Source organism: Strix aluco, chromosome 1 (assembly GCF_031877795.1).
Source record: "Strix aluco isolate bStrAlu1 chromosome 1, bStrAlu1.hap1, whole genome shotgun sequence".
Classification (NCBI taxonomy): Eukaryota; Metazoa; Chordata; class Aves; order Strigiformes; family Strigidae; genus Strix; species Strix aluco.
In genome coordinates this window covers 81,710,762-81,732,140 of record NC_133931.1, presented here as the reverse complement: position 1 = coordinate 81,732,140, position 21,379 = coordinate 81,710,762, and the positions used below count along the sequence as shown (strand labels likewise).

Genomic DNA, 21,379 nt, shown 5'->3' with positions numbered 1-21,379 from the left:
ACTGTGATTTGTGGCAGAGGAGAAGCAACTACTGAAATACAGTTTTTTTGATGCAATGAAGTACTCGGACTGTGCCAAGGAAAACAAATTATGTTGAGTAGATCTGTTAAATATATCCACCTGAAACCAAATGGAAGGAATAAATGAAAAGCACAGACTGAAACAAAGCGATATAGAATCAGAGCCTAACTCAGGCTAACACAGATTGAAGAGGTACCTGTTGGAGAGGAAAAGGGAAACTCTCATAAATACAGTTTAATCACAACATAGTACACTTGGAGTAAAAGTGATACCTCAGTGGGAGACATCTGTTACCAAGAACTTTTAACTTGATTAAAACACCAAGATTTCTGATTGGATCAAAGCATCATCTCAAGAATGGCTTAGGAGATGATACCTATGGTGAAAATAGTCACTGCCCCTTGTCTTCTCAGTGTAGCTCCTTGTGAAGAGAAAACATCCATCCTCTTTGTAGCTGCCCTTTAAGTCCTGGAATACTGTGATGAGGTCCCCCCTGAGCCTTCTCTTCTCCAGGGAGAAAAGACCTAACTCCTTCAGTCTTTCTTCATAGGGCAGGTTCTCCAGCCCTTTGATCATCTTCATGGCCCTCCTGTGGACCCTCTCCAGTCTGCTTACATTTTTCTTTAATTGTGGTGACCAGAAATGGACACAGAACTCCAGGTGCAGCCTGACAAGCACTGAGTAGAGTGGGATGATCACATCTCTATCTCTGCTAGTAATGTCTCTGTAGATGCAGCCCAGGATCAGATTTGCCTTTGTTGCTGCAGCAGCACTGTGCTGATTTACGTTCAGCTTGTTGTCGACCAGGACCCCCAGGTCCCTTTCAGCAAGGCTGCTCCTCAGCCACACAGACCCTCACCTATACTGGGTTATTTGGTTATTCTGACCCAGGTGGAGGACTCTGCACCTGTCTCTGTTAAACTTCATACTGTTCTTGCTAGCCCACTCTTCCTGCCTATCAAGGTCTCTCCACAAGACAGCTCACCCCTGTATGTCCATCTCACAGTAAGTGGGTCTCAAGAAGTGCTTAAGAAAGTCAGCATTGTGGAAAGATCAGTGTCTTCTGTATTCTAAGAATACAAAGATGAATATACTGCTATACAGCCCATACTTATTCATTTAACTTGGAGAAGGAAGGTCTCAGCACAGAAGGGCAAAGAAAAGACTGGGGAAGTGAACTGAGTATCTCAAACACTCCATGAATTTTTTTCAGATTGTGTCCCTTTTTATTTAACTTTCCTGCTCTATAAAAAAGAACCCTCTCTTTGCACTGTTGATTGTCATACTTTATTTCTACTTGAGAGGGTACTTGACAATCAACAATGAACATGTTGCAACAACTCTACCAGAACTCCAATATAAATGAGAGAAAACCAAACACAAAAATCAGTGATGTTTGTGGATACCTTAGGCTTAATGGGACTATTAGAGTTTTCAGTAGAGTTAAGAGAGTTATCTTTAGATAGAGTTTTAGTAGAGGTATCCCCAATAAATTTGTTCTAGTTCTACAGACCTTAACCAGTTACCGTACTTACAAATATTAAAACCAAGTACTTGAGCAAAAGTTGTACTTTTGAAGAAAAAAAAAAATGAGGTACATTGAAAGCCTCTGTAAATCAGTAATCCACCAGTCATCCTTACCTTTGTGTTCCCAAGTGCAAAGCTTGACAGTTCTAATTCCACAGTGGTTAAGCCCTAGTGGTAGTGGTAGTTTTGTTAGGATTTGTTTCGTTTGTTGTGCCTTGTTGTTTGCTGGTTTGGGGGTTTTTTTTGGTTGTTTTTTTGTTTGTTTTTTTTTTTTTTAAATCACTTGTACTAATGTATCTCATTTCATCTGAGCTCCACTTGCAATGGAAATGTGAACTATGGATTCTGGCAGATCAGTTTTGGCCAGCCTTGCTGTCCACAGCTGTTTGCTCCATTCTTCTGTCAGAAGCTGCTACCTTCACACAGGCAAGTTGGCAACCACTTCTTCCTGGCTGCACCTCATCTGCTCTGGTTCATAATCCATCATCTCCCCTTCAATTTATCTTCAGCTTTCATTTGGCACGCTTCACTTTCACTGAATTAATGCTTTTCGAGTATGTCATATGCTTACAAACTAACATCAGAGAACCCCTATCACCTTTCAGATGTCTTCTAAGGGGTCTAAGTCCAAGTTCTGGACAACCTGGAATTTCACAGGTTTTGGAATGGAAACAGACTGAATTTTCATTAAGTGCCATAAAGCAAGGTTCAAAAAAGAGTAATGAGGGATTGAAATATTGTGCTTAACTCCCCTTTTTCCTCTTCCTTCCCTCTGAAAATACGGTTTTAAGCAATCCTTCATCAGCACTACAATTCATAAGCAGAAGAATCAGCTCCCACACTACCAGGGAAATTTCCTATGGGCAGTCTGTTATATCATTCATTACAGTTGCCAGGAGCTTTTAAAAAAACCATCTTTTTTGCTTTACACCTCTACTTGACTCAGCAGAGTGAACAGGATGAAGTACTGTGAACTACACACTGTACTTGCAAGCATCAGCATCCATGCACAGCAAAACTCTAAAAAGTGCAATTTCAGGGATCATTTTGTATGTTTTAATATTTACAGATAAGAGCTTTATTTTTAGAGTTCTTGACAAATTATTTATCCAAAAAAATACCCCTTTCAAATATGAGACTGTCCTCTAAATCATTTGACACTAAGATTATGGCAAAGAGAATGATGCTGTTTAATTCCAAAAGACTTGGAAGTAAATACTTTTAAAAGTCACACCAAAATGCAGTTCACAAGAATAAGCACCTCAGACATCATTCCATTAAGTTACTTATCAAGTTATAGTATATATTATTATATTCATCCATCTAATCTAACCCCCACTTTTAAATCCTCTGCTATTCCTCATTAAGTAACCAATCAACTTCAAGGTATATGCTAGAGACAGCTAAAATTAGATGCTAACTCATTTCACCATGAAGGTATTAAGCGTGCTTCAAAAGATATGCACTGAAATTTCACCTCTGCAACACAGATATTTCTCTAGTGCTTCAGATGTGCCAGCAACAAAGCCATCTCCATAAAACTCTGCAGCAGAAGAACCAGAAATAAAAGAAGGAATATGACTACGGTACAGCAGGTACCACAGATTGTTCTAAATAATGTTGTTGGATATGCGGGGGGGACAGGACACAACCAGGATGAAAACAAGCAGTATGTTCCACATTTAACAAAACACATTTCTTCTTTATTACAGATCTTTTCACAATGCTCATGTTATGCTTGGGATATCCAACTGGAACAGGCACTACCCTAGCTTTCCATTACTTTTGCAATGATATTTAAAGTATTTTAAATACCATTTTACATGTGACTAACACCACAATTATGCATTCCACAACAGAAGAAAATAACTGTACCTGAAAGGTATGCAACTTTTTCCTTTAAAATTGGCAATACTTCCATAGCCTTCATTTCATCATTTTTGCGAAACCCTGGAAAGAGAGACAAGATAATTAGTCAGAAATTCAGACAAGCTCAGCTTCTACATTTAATGGATGCACTGTACCTCTGGAGTACAGTCTGAATGTTATGATTTCAGGAATTAAGATAACCTTACAGGAAGGGGTTGCAAAAAAACAAACTAAACTTTTAAAATACATTAACGAACAAGTCATCACTTTGACTAACTTAACAAGAATAGCATGGTCTATTAGCAAGCCTCAGCAGAAAACAGGATACTGGAATTAGCCTTTTTCATCAGTAAATAAAAGCCATCAGTTGGATCCTGTTGCTTTTAGGCATTCCAGATCCCACTTTGACTTTTTGTTCCAGCAGAGAGGAGTAGTATCAAGCTAATAAGCGTAGGTACCTTTAAAACTATTACCACTCTAAAAAACCCCCACCCAATCAAAAAAAAAACCCCAAAATTCCCAAACCTCCAAAAATCACCACAAAAAAAGACCCACCAAAAAACCCAACACTATTTACATGCAACTTGCCTTAAGTCACTTTTGTAAGCAGAATGGGGAGATAAAGCTCTCACTTGTGTCTCTTCTGCTGCCTGACAGAAGCATCATATTGTAACAGAGAGCGCATTTTGTCATGTTAACTCTGTACACCCATGGATTTTGAAACGGTCCCCAAGGTGAGTGATTACCAAGGTGAGTCAATGTTGCAAAGCAGCACATCACCAGCTTGTCCTTCCTCTCTACTTCCATTAGGTTTCTGTGGCCAGATTCTAAGCTTTTCCCTTCTGTAATAAGGGAAATTTAGGAAGCATTTTATTTATGACCTTATAATTCCATATTGACCTGTATAATACAGAATTGGTCTCTTTTGGGTCAATCTTGTTCACCTTACAAAAATCATGTGGTTTTGTACCCACACTTCAACTAACTGTCTGTATGATCCTTCCCAGTCTCTTTGGATTCACGTGCTTTTTTAAAAATCTCATTTCTGAAGAAAGTACCTCTTCTGGATTAAGCGGGAAGCACTTACTTCTCTATCACTGTTGATGCCCAGTAGCGCTGTTAAGTAAGACAGCCCAAATAGCATGCTACAACACAGCAGTTGTGTTCCTTAAAAGCAACAATTTTAGTTCTTTAGAAGGCAAAATAAGCTTCTAAATTATTTATAGTTTCAGGGAAATCTTACAAGAGCAAGCTCTGGTGTACACGCGGCAGTCTTTTTCTAAAATGTATTATTCTTCCTCTGTGCAAAAGGGCCACAATCCCTCTAGAGATGGCTGCAGAAGCTGTCATTGATGCCCAGCAGGGAGGCCATCATTTTTCTTCCTCCTCAAAAATATCCAAATGTTTCACATCCTTTGGTTACAGGCTCTGAGCTTCAACAAAACAGCTATGCACTTCAGAGATAAAACCTGAAGGTATCATTACTGGTGTCATCAAGTAACATAAGATTTGTAAAGAAGGGCATTATATATGTAAATTACATTGGGGGTTTTCTATTCCAGTCAGCAATACTGAGACTTCTGTGCCACTACAGCATCTAGTTAGGGGCACTACCCTTCAAAACTGACCCTGGACACACCAAACAGGACACCCAAGGGACAAAGATGGCCAGGTGTTTACGTGTCATGAGCTGTGGGGAAGGACTAAACCAAATGACACTGTTTAGTCTGAAGAACTGAGGGGAGACATGGTAGCAGTCATCAAAACACAAAGTCTAGCTGTAGCAAAAGTAAGCTGGCTAGAATTACAGTGAGAGGTTTACTTTAGGTGGTAGGAAGTTGCACATGGGTGAAGCAGCACGTGGGATTGCCTGTGGAAGACTATGGACTATCCATGACTGAGGATTTTTTTAAAAATGCAGTTAGACAAATGTCTGTCAGCAATGGGTCCCTCCAGTTCACTGTAACTGAAGTGTTCAACCAGGACATTGCCTCAGCACCCACAGATTACCAACAAAAGTAAACTAAACAAATCCTCTTCCAGCCATTGGCTAGTTCCCTGTTCTTCCATGAACACCATAAACCAAAAACAAACCCGAAATTCAATACCAGACCAGGAAAACTGGTTCCTTGGGTAACCCTGCTGCATGGAGGGTTTCTACACAATGGACAGTATTTTGCAATTACAGAGCAACTCCAGACCAACAGAACAGCAGATGGACACAGTTATTCTTTCACATTTCTGCTTAGACTCTCAGGAATCTAAAACAGCCCCAAAAGAACCTCTTGCATTATTCCTTCCTCTAGAGTACTTGCTATGGGTTATCAGCCTTTAACTGAAACTGTCTACAGTTTTGTTCCTACTAAGTTTTCATTTGTTATGGCCTAAATCTTTAAACAAGACTTTAAGAAAAACTGTGAGCTTAAATAACTCATCTAAGAAGACAGCAAATACCTTTTTCCACCTTGAAATATTTGGGCTTCAGTTGACTGCTAAAGCATACAGGCACACTTTCAGAGTTAAATTTTTTTTAATGTGCTTTGAGCTACCCACCATAAGCTTAATGCCAATTTAGCATGCTCAGCTTTCATATCAACCATGGCAATTCCTTTTCTTTACAGTAAATTTAGAGGCAGAAAACACTTTCTCCTCACCTAAAAAGCATGCAGAAACTAGTGCTGTACTTTGCTGTCTATCTTCGCTCAAAATTACCCAAGACACTGATGTTACCGCAACTTGCTTGCTCAGATTTCTAAGCCCTTAAACTGCTTCACCTCAGACGATGTGCACATTTTACTTTGCCTGTGGCATGTAAGAAGCAAGAAACATTTAGCTAGCATTTCTTTGGCTATTAAGGGGCTGCTCAAGGTAAACACCCTAGCAAATACGTTAGTGTTTGGCTCATGTTCTGGATCTGCATATCCTTAAGGCTGACTGCCTTGGATTATCATATTCCTGCTGCTCTAAACAGCCTATTTTTATTCCAGTTCTGCAGCATTAAAGCTTAACTGAAAAGACTGTGGGGATTACAATTGATGAAAGAATGCTGGGGAGCAAAGAGGGTGACTACGGCAAGAAAGTATCATATTTTTATCTCCAACAGAGCAACAATAAAAGAAAAAAAAACCCAACAAACAAACAACAAACAACCCCAAAACAGCAGCAATATAAGCAGGTGTTAAGGGCTTGGGGTGGGTTCTCCCTCCTTTCTTTAAAGCCTCTACACGACAAAACACTTGCGATTATGAGGATTTAATTCGGGAAAAAAAAAAAAAAAGAAAAAAATACAAGGCATATACCGCACTCAAATGAAATGCCATAAATATCTGCACCCATCCCTCCCTGCGCAGCGCAGCACCCCCGCGCCAGCCGGCCGCATCACATGTTCCCGGAGGTGATGTCATCCCTCCCTCCCTCCCTCCCCGGCCCCGGCCCCGGCCCCGGCCCCGGCCCCGGGCCCGCTCCCGCCGCGCCCGGGCGAGCAGCGGTGCGGCCGGCAGAGCCCCCGCCGGCCCGGGCGGCCCCGCGCCGCACACAGCCCGCTGCCGCGCCCACGGCACGCGCGGCTCCTGAAGGCACGACGCGTGGGCACGCGCCGCACCTCTGTATGCTGTTCCTTTCGCTACCCAGGTCACCTAATAAGGCATTTTTCTTTTAAAAATGTGGGGTTTAATAATAAATCCTACACTAATGCCTTTTAAAGAAATTTTAGTCTTCAACAGGGAAACCACCCTTGGTATTTTCAATACCTATGGAAGGAACACTCCTTTTACAGTTTCGCATTTTAATAGGTAGTATATGCCCGTCTGTTGTCTCATACATCACAGACACTCTTCCCTAACTACCAGTCGAGAGGGAAGAAGCTCAAATTATGCTAATTAATATTCAATTTCAGTAGATTAAGTAACACATGACTAAGTAATCCATTTCAGAGATTTTCACCGCACCCCCCTCCACCATAAAGCTTTCAGAACTACCCAATCCCTTGAGTTACAGCAATACAGCCTTCTACTAAAACAGTCTGTTATCACAAAGCAGTTATTGAAATGTTGCACCACACAACTAAAGATCTTTAAAACATGCAAACAAGAAAGAAGGAAGAGTCACCTCAACTTTTTATACAGATGTATACACTGGAAAATGAAGATGCCTTTCCCACAAACACGCCATCTCCTCTTTGCCCCCATAACTTCAGAACCAGAAGACACCATCAACCAGCCAAATTTAACAAACTACATTGGCTGTACTAATCCTTGTTCTCATGCTGTATGAGGCTAAGATATTTTGCTGCCATATATTAATCTATCCAAGTTAAAAGACCCACGAAAAGACATCATTCCTGAGTAGAGGTATCACCCCTAGGAGGTTTCTGAGAGCCCTTTACCCCAATAGCCAGGACAGCCCCCTCTCACTTGGGCTGCAAGCATTCCCAAATCCCATGGGAAAGACCCGGCTGCAGAGCTGCACCTCCGCCTGCCCTCGAGACAGGAGAGTAACCCAGCGTAAAGGAGCCACCTTTTGCCCGGCAGTCACAGCATTCCTGTAACTCTGCTGCTCCCCTGGGTACCCAATCTGCTGAAACTTCCACGGGCACTGAAATATGTTCAGCAAGCCACCTTTAAAGCAGTAACAGACACGGGGTACCACCCGTGTGGTAGTTCACACATTCAAGACAAATGCTGTACTGGTCTAAGGCTGAGACATCCTACAGACACAGGAAACAAGATAACTGTTCATTATCTTGCACTGCAATGATCCGTAACTAGTCAGCCACACAATTAAAGGGAGCAGATAAAGTTGCCTTAAACTCATCTTTTAAGCCAACAATTTGCTTACAGAACTGCGATACAAACCAACATTGGAAACAGCTTCCCCAAAGGTGCATTGCTGACCCAAGAACACAGAAGTCTTTGTTACTTTGAAGATACCTTCAGTGATGTGCATCGTTCAGCTATGGCAACAAACAAATTACAGAAACAAAAATTAAGACAGCAAAAAGAATCGGAAATTGAGGCTAAGAGCAGCACCTCTTTGCTAATAGGTCGACAAAGCACTTATCCATTGCTGTCACACACAACTGACTTGAAACTTTTCTGAAACACGGCTAGGAAAAGAACAAAAAATGGGAATGTTCTCATCCTGAAAACTCTCACCTTTAAGAACGCAATTGATTTTCCCCTTGCAACATTAAAACAAGAGCTTTTCACAGGCACAAACAAAGCTAGACTCAACCCAGAATACATCGATGCTTTAGGCTCTCTTTGGACTTCAGAAGAATGACTCCAAGTGTCATGTCATCAACTGCAAACAAGTGCCTTATCTGCCAGGCAGCTCCCTCCAGCACCAGCCTTCTAATCCCTACCTCTTCTTTGACAGAAATCCCATCCCAAATCAGAGGAAGCCCTTTCAGTGAGTTCTTTTCCAACAAAGTACTCTTCGTTTCACAGGACCTGCTCTCATAGGCTTCTACTCAAAAATCCACGTTATTCTAAGTTCTATTGGAAGGGAAAAAAACACATAGAAACTGTGATAGAGGCACTCAGAACTGCTACGTTAATGCACAGTTCAGGTAATCAGAGAGTTAAGTAATAATCAGACTGATTTAGGTTAGACATAAGTGAAAAGAAAGATTTGCTAGAAGATGAGAGATAAAACAACTTCCATGGGCGGGGAAGAGACTGTTTCCTAGCCAAGAGTAACTTCCTGCATCCAGGTAATGCAGTAGAAACTGTAAACCATTCTGCACTGGTCCTTTTGTGTTAAGCTTCACCTTGGAACAGAAAATCTGAAAACTGTAGCTAGCCAACACTTAAGCAAAAAGAATCCAAGGTGTTGCTGTCTTTAGCATTTCCTCTGTTTCACAGCATAAATGATACCAACTACATGACTCTGAAAGCTGAGCTATTCCTCACTTTAACCGTAAAGCTATCCTAGCTACATTTAAGATAAATTGCCTTCTAGTTAATTAAGTAAAAAGGCAAAAAACAAAACAAAAGAAGGAATACAGAAGCTCAAACGAAATAAAATTAGTGCATTATCAGACGAATGAAGGTTTCATCACTTGCCCTTTTTCCTCCCCCATATTACAAGATGACGACATTGACTTTAAATCCTGGAAATCCATTTCAACTTTTCTTATCAGTTAACAACTGTATATGATAAACCTCAGCTACAAGTTCCATTTATACACTACCTGCCACATTTTCCAAGTGTCCAGAAAGAGAATGAGAGCACAAAGCAGGTTCCTATTCTCCCATTTTGCCATGGAGAGGTTTTTAAAATAGGACAGTGGGAAAATTTCTGAAGATGGTATTATTCCATGAAAAATAATTTTAAACAAGATATGAGGAGATTCACATGCAGCCTTTGTGAAGCCTTTTACATTCTTACTCTGAAGCTACTACATAGAAATCTGTATAGATTAAGTCAATTGAACCACTTAATTCTTTCCTTCAATCAGATTTGGAAAAAACATGAGTGCTGAACTTCACATGTTCTTGGGTTTACAAATTAAGTCAGACTACTGAGGTAAAGGCAAGAAAGAAAACTGAACTTTCATAAAGCAGAAAATGGCAAAAGCCAGCACTAATTGAGAACACAACCCAAAGGGTTGGTAAAGGCAAGCAAAAGGTAACTAAATTTAATGCATGTAGGGGATTACTGATAGCTTTTCTTGATTTTACCTCAAGTATTTTAAGTGCCAATTTCAATTTTATGGTAAACTTAACTATAAATTCATACTTTGGTGAGCAAGTAAAGGATTCATAGAGCAGAGCTGTCAATTCACCAACTGCACTGTTACCGCTTCCCATTATAGACATTGCCTATATTCATTGCTGCTCAGCAATCTCACACCATCTTTCATGTCACAACAAAGCAAGAGAATTCAGGGAAATTATGGCAAAGGCTACAATTCTCTTCTCTGAAGCTTTGTGAGCTTGCAGATGACCAGTTTCAAAAGGTATAATGGCAATTCATCTCAGGAACACTAACTCTTAAGTATTCCTGCCATGGCATCTTTAAGACCATACATCTTTTTAGGAGCAAATGAGGAACTATCAGCAGTTTTTAAAATGACTTACAGATCACTGGGCAACATTAGTAACCTTGGCATTCATCATTTATTCATTCACTTTTTCTTGGTCCAGATTTTAAAGCCTCTGTATGACTCCAACAAGGACACAATTTAGAGGCATATAACCAGCAGGGCATGATTTCAGTATTGTTCCAGCAGCCATAATCAAGAGCTTAAGCAAACTATTTGTTGTAGCTAACAGCTATTCATTTAACGTTAAGAACCCAGTCCTCAATTTAAAGCAATTCCAGGAGTATGATGTGAGTATGCTTTTGACTCCCTTCAGCTCTGATCAGGCTCAAGATCCACTCATCAGAAAACATTACACTTTCAAACCCTCACTTCAATCACAACGGCTCACAGAAACATCCCTCCCCTTCCTGTTTTGTTTTGCATCCTGTGCGCTCTCCATGCGTGCTGCAGGGAGTTGCACCACATCAGTACAAAGCTGGTATGCAGTGCTACCACATAGCAACCAGAACCTCACAGAAGTGGACAGCTTCGAAATTGCCTTGAAGTAAGAAAATGAGATTCATTAGAATGTTACTAGCTATTTACACCACTTTCAGTTTTTGGCATTTTTGCGAAGTGTAAGAGGTTGTCTCTTACCGTGTTTAACAGCTCTGTGGTTTGTCCTGACACCAGGACACACCTCTCCTGACTGTAAATTACGCAGGGGGTGGGGAGAGAGCACAATGTCATAGAGGGATGTGGGACAAGAAAAGGCTACTAGTGTAGTTGACAGCAAACACTCAAACCAAGATCAAATTCACTGACTAACCATCCTTTTTTTGGAAGCTTACATATTCATCCACTCCTCAGTTAAGAAAGAGCAGTTACTGGGAAAACAGCTACCTTGGTGTGTACCGCAAAACTTGTTGAACAGCTGCCTTACATAAGTTAAGAACACTCCAAATCCTAAGTCACTCTGTTAAAAACCTGCAATCTCCTTTTGATTGGGTAACAGGAACCTTAGAAGTATCCATATTCTGTAGTGAGGTCCTTTCCAACCTGAATTACCCACTGATCCTATGAAACTTGTGAGACAGCAGTACAAACGTCCATTTTTCAATTGAAACTTAAGATGAGACGATCAAAATCTGAGCAGTTTCCCCTTTGAAGTGAGGGGAACCCTGTTCTTAAATTTATCTATCCATTCGGGATGTTCAATCTGTTCCTGCTCTCCTACCGCCATTGTTGAGAGTTCATTTGTTTTGGTGGGAACTGCTCATCCATCTCTAAGCGCTGCAATACTCCAATTCACTGCCCTGCTGAGGTGGCAAACCTTTTTGTAGTGGTGTTCAAATACAGCAGTAGCACACTCTTCTCACTGCAGTCTGATACTTTCCCTGTTGACTGTTGCTACAGACATTCATGGCTTAAGAGGTCTACACTGCCAGAGCTACCAGGAGGGTACCCAGTCTCCTATAAAAGATTGGTTTAACATGCAGTTGTTTTAACAACAAGGTCTGTAAACAATTCTACTTATTTTTCAGCTCAAAACACAGATCAAGTGAAAGGCAGTAGCTTCTAAATTCTGCGCAGCAACAGCTGGAACATAACATTTTAGATCATGTCCTTTGGCTCTTGTTCCAAACCACCATCTGGAGAAATCTCTTTCCACACTAAAACTGATGAAGACTACAGCAAGGGCAGTAAAAATAAGCAAGTTAAAACAGATTGAAAATTGTCCTGCGTTGTTTTATCCTGAGCAACAATAGGAAGAACTATTTCCATCAGCCCTGAAATCAATCAAAATACCAAAACAGACTGCATTTTCTTCAGAAGAAAAATGCCTTTTTATAGCACAAAGTATTGCTTTTGGGCTTCCTATCATTCACAGACTCCAAGATTAGGCATTGACTGGTTTTATTTTTTTTATTTTTTTTTTTCCCTTTTGTCCACCTCTTTTTTTTTTTTTTTTAAATATGCACACATTTTCACAACACTTTCATCACCTTATGGAGACTCATATGCAAAAAATTAGACTAGGTTACATTCATACTTCGAGAGGTTAGTACTTAACCATTTTTTGTTGAACACTCTTTCCTTCCCGCCCTTCCTTTTTTTGCACGACATTTTATATTCCTTCTGTGGCGAAACCAGCAGTTTGCAGCAAAATGTATGTCAAACAACTTGATTTCTGCACAGTGCTCATTCCTTCAAATTCCCATTTTATTAGTTTGCAGCTATAAGGAGCTTGAGCTCTAGGAGCACTGAGACACAGGAAATGTGAGATGAATCCGAGCTTCTCTGCTACGTTACAGTGCACATGCAAAAAGATCAACGTGAGGAGAAATGGAGACACACTTTTTTACATCCTGTATCGTAAAAACAGTCAAGTTCATATTGATTCAAACCACGGAGAAAAAGAATCATCCGCAGCTTGTTTTATACAGCTCTTAGCTTCAGATGTGTGACTGTTAGAAGCATTTAGAGGGGGACAAATAAAGTTTTACAACAGAGCTTCTCCCTGCTCTCCTTTTTTTATTTTTTTTACTGAGCCGATTTTATTCAAAACACTGATTAACATATGCTAGTGGCTAGAATTAACCAATTCTTAAAAAAAAAAAAGAAAAGAAAAGAAATAGCGATCATGAGTCCACAGGGGAATTAAAGCTTGGGTATTTCACTTTTAATATGCGAGTGGTTGCTAACAGCAACCTGCCCGCCTGCCTTTAAAAGGGCGAGCGAGATGAGCAGGAAATGCCAGGAGAGATGGCCGATGCCCGTCGCGTTTGCCCAAGGATGCCGTTCGAAGTCACAGCTGGCATTACTCCGAGCAGGTGCCTGCGTGTCCCTCCCGCACGTGCCGCGTTAATTAGAAGAGACGGGCTTGCGACAATGGGGGGCAGGGGAAGGGAAGGGAAGGAAGGGGAGAAGCCCCGGCGCTGCCGAGAGCAGGGGCGGGGCGGGGCGGGGGGATCTCTCCGGCGGCGGCAGCCCCCATTACATCACCGCTTTGTGCAGGGCCGGGCCGGGCTGCAGCCCCGAGGGGCGCGGCCGCGCGCTGCGGCCCCGGATCCGTCCCCCAAAGCTCCCCGGGGCCCAAGTGCGGGCGATGCGGAGCCACCAGCACCTCTGCTCCCCCCCACCTCGGCCAGCCTCCTCAGAAACAACGAGGCCCTTCCCTACCACGTCGCGCTTTGCGAACGGATTTCACTCAGCAGCGACAGAGGGATTTTGCAGACTGTCATGACTAAGAAAGGGAGGTTTCCTCCCTCATTTATCCAATTTGTTCTAGCAGATTATTTCCTTCAGATGACAAAGGCAAGCAGCCTGAATCTCATTAGAGCTACATTTAACGCAGCTACTGCAGTACACAAATTTAACCTAAATCAAGGCAGGGTGTTCTCCACGAACTCCACTTACTCAGCTCCTTCTATGTTGCCGTAATGAGAACAAGATTAACATCTTGCCTTCACTTTCATCCATTTCTGTAAATGGATACACATTACTATAAATGCAGCATGTGCACTTTCACGGCTCTGGTCAGAACCATTCTCCCAAACCCAGCACTCAAAACCAGGGAAGAATTTCTCACCAGCTCACCTATCCTCAAGTCAGGAGTAAATAAATTACCTTCAGACTCATCTTTGTTAAGGATGTGTAGCATATGCAATACTGAGATAGACAAGACAAAGCAAGCAGCTCCTAATGCTATTTAGGACAGAAGTCTGTACATACAATGTTCCAAAGTCGTTCAAATAAACTGTTTGTTTCTATAGCTTTAACAGTTACGAGCATATTCAAACAATATCTATTAAAATAGTGACAGATTTCTTTGGGAACAACAGTCACTTGAAAGTAGGGGCACTGCATTATACTTGCAAGCATGCTAATCAAGTTATTCTTCAATTTAAAAAAAAATATATATACAAAACCATGCTCATCTTACAGACCAAACTAGACAAAAGCTATTTAAACTTGACTGCAACTTACCACTTCCCACTACTTGCGAGCACAACAAATCCAGTCTCACGAATACCTGTGAGCTCCCACTATTTCACACTCAAAGTTTTAACATCAAATCTGTGGATCCTGATATGGTCGCACTCTCTAAAGTAAGAAAGTGAAGACGGTTACTCTTCTGATAGCACAGGCAGCAAGTATTCACCCACCGGCTTTATTCTTCAGCCTTTTAGAGCAGGGACAATACAAAGATGTCATATGCCCAAACTATCCAGACATCCACCTCTGCCACACTATCTACAAAATACCACCACTAGCAAATGTTTTCCCTATTATTTTATTTAAATAGAGGGCATTCATCACATGGACATGTCCTAGCACTTCTGATCCATGCCTTTAAAGAACATGCTCAGACTTACCAAGCATTATGTTGTATGGTATAGATACCATGTGATACCATCTGCAAATCAGGATAACGACAATGATTCAAGCACTGTAAGTTATAATATTTTAATTAAGTTCACAAAACCGACCTAATTTAAGCTCAATTAAAATGGGTTTGTTGGTCTTCTGCAACACTGAGTCACTCTACACAAAATTCTAAACGCATATTATCTCCTGGAAAAGCTCTTTAATACAACAATGGGAGCTAACATTTTAATTGCATTAAACAGTAGCAATGTACTTTGGCATGTATATGAATATATTACTTCAGAAGTCTACAATGTATTTTAAAAGCACTAGGTAAGATTTTAACAATGCCTCTACCTTCATGTCTTTGGTTCCTGACATGATTAAAGGTACACAACATTGTCTCTGAAGATTTTCAACTCTAAGACCAATTAGCAGTTCATAGGTGTACTTCTAAATGACCTAGCAAGCTTAATTAGAAATATTAACTTCTGCAGAGTAGAACAGTAACAAATGTGAAATTAGATTTCTCTTCAGCTTTTTCCATCTTTATTTTATTATTTTCTCCCCCAACTCTTACACCATCTCATCAGGTTAAAACACAAGTTTATGACAGTATTACAGCACAGCAACAGTTGATACATTATTTAGTTTGGCAAATATTTTCATTTTTACACATTATTAAATGAGAAGCATTCTCTACTAAAGTGCTTTTGGTATAAAGCCACTTTTGTTGTAGAGAAGTCATGCAGCAGCACTCTTACTTGCTTTTGAACTCCAATACCCTGACATCCCACTCAAATTGCCAAACCCTCATATCTACTATTATTTAAAGGAAAAAAAAAAAAAACAAACCCTGAAAAATTAAGTCATTTCAGAGGTTTACCCAGTCTTTTTAGCCTGGCAGCTATTGAAAGCTTGAACATGAAGTACTATCACATCCTTTTCGAGCACAAGTAATTTGGGTATTCGAAAGCGTATAGACAGATAATGGATGTGTTCTGCACTCTGCATAGGGGAAAGTGTGTTGAGTCTAACACTGTGTTACAGAGCATCCATTTAGAAGACTGCAAGACCTGGACTACAATTTCTCCATAGAAGACTTCCCCAAAAGTTTTGATAGCTGACACAGAGTAGCTTCCCTTCATGCTTCCCTAACTAAGCATGATTGTATATGACCAGCATTGCCTAGTACCTTTGATATACAAGAACATTCTCACTGAGTCCTTCATGCACACAGTTCTCCTGTTATACTTTATCCCCACTACCACTGCATCAATCTTGCTCGTGCCAATGATGGGTCACTTCATTAGCATTACTTGACTACAAGACTAATAAATGTAGATGGAGCATTTTATCCACCATCCATTTACTCTTCACAACATGTATCAGGAGAACTAGTCCTCTTCAGAAGTTACCTAACAGAACCTGAAATATATACACATCAGCTTGAGATGTCTGGAGACCCTTTCCTCCAGCAGATGCTTTGACTCCATATACTTCTGTTCTCGTGAGGATCAGAAGCAAGGCTTAGACTATTGCCATATACAGCTCAATTGCATAAAATTTATCGCAGTTAGCCCAGATCAGTACATTTCAATGCCACCTTAGTTCTGAATTTGGTAACTGAGCACCAAACACAAACTCCATGGCTTGTAACTCTTCAGAGAAGCAGCTGCAAACAAGCTAGCAGGATATATTTCTGTCAGAACACTAATACTGTTAGCAGCAACAAAACTGCCCCGATTTCAAAGCAGACTAAAAATGGTACTACCCTCTCAACATCTGGGGAAAACAACGTGAAGTACTTGAGACTCATAAAAAGTAAAATATTGAACTAACAGGACTTACTCTGTCACTTATGCTTGAGATAACAATATGTATAATGATGCTAAGGATCCAAGTTACAGCACCATAACACATCATCTCTACGTGCCTTCTTGATAGCTTTGTTATTAAGTAATCATTTTATAAAGAAAGTTAATTTAAGAATCAAAATCAACAAAGCTAAAGTTTATTTGGATGTATGAGAAAATACTTTGAATTAGTCCAAAAGGGCCAGTATCAGAAGCTTAAGTTGCCTACCAAAGCAGCCTGTCACTGACAGATGTGAGATAATCCCATCCCTACACAAGGGCTGCTTTTGACCTCTTTGGGTAATTGAGTGACGTTAAAATAACTTTTAAAATGACTATTCTTATGTCCAGATTTTTTGAACTGCAATTCTTCAAGCTCTTGGCTTAATGACTTTCTATGGATATAAACTCCCTGACCTTAATAGATTTTTTGGTTTTGATCTTTTGAATTTAGAGCACACATTAAAGATACTAGTATTTAAAAATTTGATTTCTCACAAAGACTTCCAATTGAACGTGATAGTCAAGTTTATTGTGATTTCCATTTTTGTTGTTGAACTAAGGTTTGAAATAGCTGATGCTTCTAAGCAATAGCCCTTTACCTCCACTATTTGCTTATCAATATCCAAAAAACTGAATCACTCTTAGATTACAATTATAGCAATTAAGAATTGCTAGAGCCTCTAGATAGAAGTAAAACTTTTCAGTCTGCTTCCATTTTACCAGCTCAGCCCAGTGTTGTTACTTGCTAGTCTATCAGCACCTACCAACTGATTACAACCAAATTAAAGGCTTAATGATACCACACACTGTTACTCCTTCTATCAAACACATTAATGCAATATGATACAGTCAAGGTAGGCAGGAAGTAACCACTGGCAGCTGGTGGACTAACCATAAAGATCTAGAGGAAAGTTACTTGTAGCTACTTAAAGTTTTCCAAAGAGGAGATACTCCTAAATACTATCAAGAGTTATCAAAGTGGTAACTCAGAAGTCCACTATGAAACCAAGGTATTTTAATTTTCTGGTACAGACATCTGCAAACAGTTATTGATAGCTTGCTAAATGACTGTGTGGGGTATACATGTGTGCACACATGCACTGGCACACAGCAAAAGCCAAGGAATGGGTTTTGTCAAGTTCCATGCAACTGCACTATCAAGGGCGTAATTCAGTGAATATTCCCTTTTGGTGACAGTGCCAGCTTAAACCAGAATTTTATGATAATTACTGAAAGCAGGCTGGGGATTCTTAGTTTGATTAACCACCACCATGTCAGTAGTCTGAAGAGAGGCTCCCATGCATTAAATTCTGTTTATCAAGTATGGCTGTCTTATTGACAAACTGGTTAAAAATAAAAAAGTTGACCAAATAGAGATCTCCCCACTGAAATTGGCATTATATCTGGGAGAAAACCATTTTAGGGAAGTTTCACTTTTAGGGAGGACAGAGAATGATATCCAGGAAAATTTCAATACAAATAGAATTCTCCACAACCTCAAAAAATAGAGGCTATTAAAACTTCCATGCTCTATCAGGAAGAGACTGTCTTCACAAACACAACCCAACACACAAGGCAGGCAAGTACGCAGACTTCCAAACACAAATTTAAAGCAGGACAGAGAGCTGAACTAAATACAAGGCAAAAGAAAACAACTCTTTGTTCAAGTCAAGTGCGTACAAACTTACGTGTAAGTCAAATACCTGTAAGTGATTTTGCACATTTTGGCTATTGTTAAAAAAAAGCTGAAATACTCATCTTTGCGTTCCTTAAGAGAAGGCTGACTGACAGTTATTGGTCAACATCAAGGTACTCCATCCACATGGGTATGTGTATCTCCAACATGACACAGGGACATCAACAAGCATCCTTCTTACTAACACACCACCCCACCAAGAACAAAAGGGTATGAACTATTTTGCAAAAACAATACAAAACACTTTTATAGCGACAGCCAAGAAAATCTCTGATACACAATAAATTGGTAAGAAACACAACTAAATTTAGAATAAACAACTTTAAGGCTGACAAAGTAATTCATGATTGAAAAAGTTAACTTAAATCAGATGTTTAAATTAAAGAAAAGCAATTTAGTGTTTAAACAAGCACCTACATAAATTGTTTAAGGAACCATCAGTATTTTATCTCTGAGTGAAACTCTGCAAGTTCTCTTCCAAAACCCAAGATAAATTAACCAACTTGTAAAGTACACAGAAATATTCAATTATTTCAGTTGTGGAATAGTCTTGAAAAGAGATCTGTATTTAGACCAAAAATGGCATTTAACTTACTAAACTTCTAACAAAGTGACTGCCTATAATTAACAAAAATCAACGTATCGCACAGTAAAAGAAACGTATACTGTGGAATTCAAAAAAACCCATCCCTTATGTTTAAACTTACAATCAAAAAACAAGAGAGAACATGATCTACTCATTCATTACAAGTCTGGTATCTCTGCACACTTTACAAAGTATAGTAGAACAGAAGCATATTAGTGAAGACTAAGAGCTGCCTCTAGTACCAGACCATGGAGCTGATCCAGTTCTGAAATTCTAGCCCACCAAACAAACAGAAGATGAGCTAAGTTAGATAAACCAACTGCACCCATATCATTCTATTCAGGGGTACCACACATTAGAATCTCAGCTGTGAGTTTGAATTTTAACATACCGTGGCAAGCCCAAGCAAAGCATGTCATATGCCAACTAGAGCTTTCAGCTGAGTAAGATCATCAGTGGTCCTCCTTGTTTCCAAAAAGAGGTAAAGTAATTTTTTGAGGGAAGTATCATGGAAACACTGCATTACAATAAAATTAACCTAAAGCAGACAAGAGCACTTGTTGGAAAGCCACTGGAGATTATGGATCAAATTACAAAAGCCAGAATTATTGCATTACACTAATCAGCTACAATGCCATCCTCTGAATTTTCACTCTCCAGAATAGCAGCTTTAGAGCAAGAAAACAACTGTGTTGCTACTGGCTCAAAGATCATCTTTGAATGAACAGTTGTCAGGTGAGCAATGCTATTTTGACACAGGCAGCCATTAGCTTATATGTGTACATCCTTATCTCCAGAATCATCTTCATTTACTTGGAAGTGCTATTTGCCCTGAACACACCACAGGCATTCCTTCTCCATAATGAGCTCAGTATCTGCATTTATGCACCCTTCAGCAGATGACTAATATTACAAACACACCATTTTGATTGACACCTAATACCATAGCTGCCATTATCACTTACATCATGCTAAAACATGAAGTGTTACCCACATCTATTTGGAGAGTAAAAGAATACAGAATTGCTTTGACACATTGTCAAGAAGCACTGTCAAGCTTCACCCACCATAGCTATGTTTTCTGTTTCTCCATCTTACAAGGTCATTAACTGACATACAAGTAGAGAGGATTCTACCATATTATAGCTGCATATTCAATTTAATTTTGAATATTATACAGTAATGTGCCATTATGAGGCAAAGTTCAAGAAATATTCAAGTAACTTACCATTCAGAAGTATCAGTACACCAGTTTTTTGTTTTGTATCTCATTTGTAAGAACAAACTGTTCATACTCCAGAGGCTCAATATGTCTGTGGCCAACAGAATGGATAAACTAAACGATGCTTGAGAACAACAGCAAATTAAATCCTTATCCCTTTGAATGAATCCTGATTTAAAAAACCTCAAGATTTAAGTTCAAGACCCCAGTGAATTTGATATAGTTTCCATAACTGCTAGGTTTCTATCTTCTCCAAGAAACTCTATTTCCAAGTCAAAACATTTTTCAACTAGTCTTGTTTGAGCAGTCGGATGAAAAAAGGTACATGTTCGAAATCCAAGTCATCTTTGTCAACGCATATCTTCTGCCTGTACAGTTTGCTTGACTGTCAGTGTGTTTAACAGTTGCTCTGCCTGAATTTACTACCAAATAGGCTTTGACAATTATTGCTGTTTAATCCATGTAATACCCAGATGCAACTGTTCCCAGATCGGAGGACAGTTTAAAAACACAGTCTCCTCCCTGGCTACATAAAAGTCCGGAGTCATGCACTAGAAATCTTGTAGATGCAAAGCTCAACAATAGAAAGGCCCACTATTACAATTAAAAGCTATTTATCTTTTATATATTTATCTATGACAAGCAAACGATTATACATAAGTCTCCATATTTAAAGTTTCAGTTTAATCATCTGAACTTTCTAATGTTTATACTTTAGGCAACAGCATTCCAATAAAACTGAGTAACAGAGTTCACCACCTGAGTGTCTGGACTTAAGCCACCCTTCATACAGTATGCCACAAATGGCAAAACCCGAAATATGCAATGCAATGTAATTTAAACTCAACAGGCAAAGTTCTCTCTGTCCACTCATCTTACACAAGCCTACTGTTTCAATTGTAGAAGTTGAACACTAGCTGGACATTCACTAGCAATTCTCAGTTATTACTGTCACCTTTAGAGCTGTCAGCTTCAAGGATCGGCATTTTTTTTTTTTTTGTACTTGGATAATCTGTAAACTTAATCCTATGCTTTGTTTTTATGAATTCTACTATCTAATCATCACGGTACAACAATAAACATTTGTTACATAAAAATCTTTAGTGTACATGAGAATTTGCTAGCAAGTAGATCCTACATAAGTATAGAGCAAAATCTAGAATTATTTCCTTAATCATTTCATCTCTGCTTATATTTACAT

The 21,379-nt window shown here is 39.7% G+C and overlaps 1 protein-coding gene across 4 annotated transcripts in view; it reads right to left on the bottom strand.

The window, feature by feature from the left end:
* Positions 1-21,379, bottom strand: part of TRIO (trio Rho guanine nucleotide exchange factor) — a 254,994-nt gene that overhangs the window by 179,533 nt on the left and 54,082 nt on the right. For all 4 annotated transcript variants that reach the window (XM_074826110.1, XM_074826120.1, XM_074826140.1 and 1 more), the window contains exon 2: positions 3,424-3,498. In XM_074826110.1, coding sequence (XP_074682211.1) covers positions 3,424-3,498 — 75 coding nt within the window. The remainder of the gene's footprint in view (positions 1-3,423; positions 3,499-21,379) is intronic.